Here is a 2,534-nt window from a genome sequence, read left to right as displayed (position 1 = left end):
TGCCTGTGGTGTTGGCATCCCATAAGGGTGCCGATTCGAGTCCTGGCTGTTCCATTACTGATCCAGCTCCCTTCTGATGGTCTGGGAAGGCAGTAGAACATGGCCCAAGTGCTTAGGCCCCTGCACCCATGTGGGAGACACAGAAGAAATTCCTGACTCAGAAGAAGCTCCTGCCTCCTGGCTTCAGACAAGCCCAGCTCCAGCCGTTGCGTGCATTTTGGGGAGTGAACTAGCATATGGAAGACCTCTCTCTGTCTCTCTGTCTCTCTATAACTATTCCTTTCAAGTAAATAAATAAATCTTTAAAACTAGAAAACTAATAATGGGCTTCTCTTTTAACTAGATTTGCAACATACAGCAAAAGTATTTTTCTGTGTATATCTAAAATACTTTAGTTTTCTCAATAAATGACTCTACCAGTAAAAATTTGCATGACCACTATGTTCCAGTAATTGCAACATACTAAGACAATTAGAAAAAATCATAACTGTCAAATATTGATTAAATTTTGACTACAAGAACATAAGTACAACAACAAATGATCACAATTGTGTATCCCTGAGTACTAAATTATGTTATATTGTTCATTCATGACGTATTACTGAAGACTGATGAAAGAGACCTATCCTAGTAGAGTGAAAGAGTAAGATCTTGAGAACAAAGCAGTAAATGAGAGATACTTTGTTTTTTTGTTGTTGTTGTTGGTTTGCTTTGTTTTTTTCTTTTTGCATGGAAATGTGTACTTTGACAAATCTATGCATAGATTTCAATTGTTTTGCACCAAAATAAGCTGATTTTTTAAAATCTATTTTCCATGAATTTTTTGAAGTACACTTGTATTGTCTTAAATTATCTCCCATTGTAAAATAGCTGGTTTTCTAAACATCTGAAGGAAAATGCAATTCTATAATACTAACTCTTTTAAAAGAGCAACTGTAAGCATGTAATGGTCCTCTTAATGAGGGATACTTTGAAAAGTAGTGAGATTAAGCTTAAAATCTGAGAAAATATGAAAATTAAAATTGCCGGTTTTTACAAAACCATAAACATTACCTTAATGAAAGATTTGAAAGTCTCATATTTACAAAATGAGAAAAAAGAGCATGTCAAGAACCCCCAGAAGCTACCTGAAGCTTATCAATGTGTGCTTCAAGACAAGATCAAACATACTTTGTGCATGTAAAATGTATTATAGCTTCATGACTGTCTTAACCAACAAATTGTGCTGCAGCATAACTGGACATTCGATATTCTCCATCTAGCACACTCATCTCATGACTAGAACAAATTTTGTCTCTCCTTTGTAAAATGGCTTCCAATGGAGAATGTACTGATAACTTTAGATGTCTTTCCTGTTTGCAGCCAGAAGTAACTTTTCACCAAAATATAGATTTGAGAGATGCCAAAAAGTGAAAGGAATATGTAAAACATTTTGTGATGATGTTGAGTATGATTATGGATACTGCATTAAATGGAGAAACCAGTGCTGCATATAAACTCTGGAATACAGAAGTAGTATTGACCATCAGATCTGGAACAGATGCATCTTATTTACTCAAAAGTAGGTAAAAAGAAAATATTTGTAAGCTCTAATTGAAATATGACTGTTAAATCATAAATGTATCTATCTATCTATCTATCTATCTATCTATATATATATATATATGAGTGTATAATTATAGCTTTTTTATAAATTTCCTTAGAATAGAAATTTCTACACAAATAATTATCACTGAACATCTGGTCCTTATCCACAGAGCTGAATGAGAAAAACAAGGACAAGGTTTGAGGATAAAGGAAAGAGAAAGTTGAACCTATCAATGGATAATGAGGTAGCAGGGTGATTTCTCAAGGAACTACCATTCTCCTAAGTTAGGGCAGTTCAGGTTTATAAGGAGTTTGGAAAGTTAAACTGTACTTGAGAGGACATGATTAAGAGTACATCAGGAATTACAGATAAGGTCTCAAGAGTAAACAGCCAAACACTGAAATTGGTTACAGTTCCAACAACAGGATTTTTGTTTTAGAAACCTCAAACGTCCATGCAATTTTTTTAAAACTTTTATTTAATGAATATAAATTTCCAAAGTACAGCTTATGAATTACAATGGCTTCCCCCGACCATGCAATTTTTTTGAGAAACATGATGAAGGAGAATTAATGGATTGATTTTAACATAAATGGAACATAACAGCATGTTCTGTATGGATGAATAGCTGCAAAACTTTATTTGGCTGGAATTGGAAGGAGGCAAAGCATTGTGTTAAGAAATTCTTGTGTTGAGGCCAGTGTTGTGGCTCCTTGGGTTAAGCCATCACCTGTGACATTAGCATCTGGTATTGGAGTGCCAGTTCAAGTCCCAACTGTTCTGCTTCCCGTCCAGCTGCCTGCTAGTGTGCCTGGGAAGATGGCCCAAGTACTTCAATTTCTGTAACCCACATGGGAAACCTGGAGGGAGTTCCTAGCTCCTGATTTTGGGCTGGCCAAACCCCAGTTATTGTGGCCATTTGGGGGAATGAACACGCAGAAGACGG

General features: G+C 35.8%; 1 protein-coding gene across 1 annotated transcript; it reads left to right on the top strand.

The window, feature by feature from the left end:
• Positions 1-1,103: 1,103 nt before the first annotated feature.
• LOC133756543 (beta-defensin 110-like) lies at positions 1,104-1,496 on the top strand. Its single transcript, XM_062187213.1, has 2 exons — positions 1,104-1,179; positions 1,363-1,496. Exons 1-2 carry the CDS (start codon positions 1,104-1,106, stop codon positions 1,494-1,496), a joined length of 210 nt encoding a protein of 69 aa, XP_062043197.1.
• The last annotated feature ends 1,038 nt before the right edge of the window (positions 1,497-2,534 follow it).

Source organism: Lepus europaeus, chromosome 3 (genome assembly GCF_033115175.1).
Source record: "Lepus europaeus isolate LE1 chromosome 3, mLepTim1.pri, whole genome shotgun sequence".
Taxonomy (NCBI): domain Eukaryota; kingdom Metazoa; phylum Chordata; class Mammalia; order Lagomorpha; family Leporidae; genus Lepus; species Lepus europaeus.
This window is presented reverse-complemented; position numbering and strand designations above follow the sequence as displayed.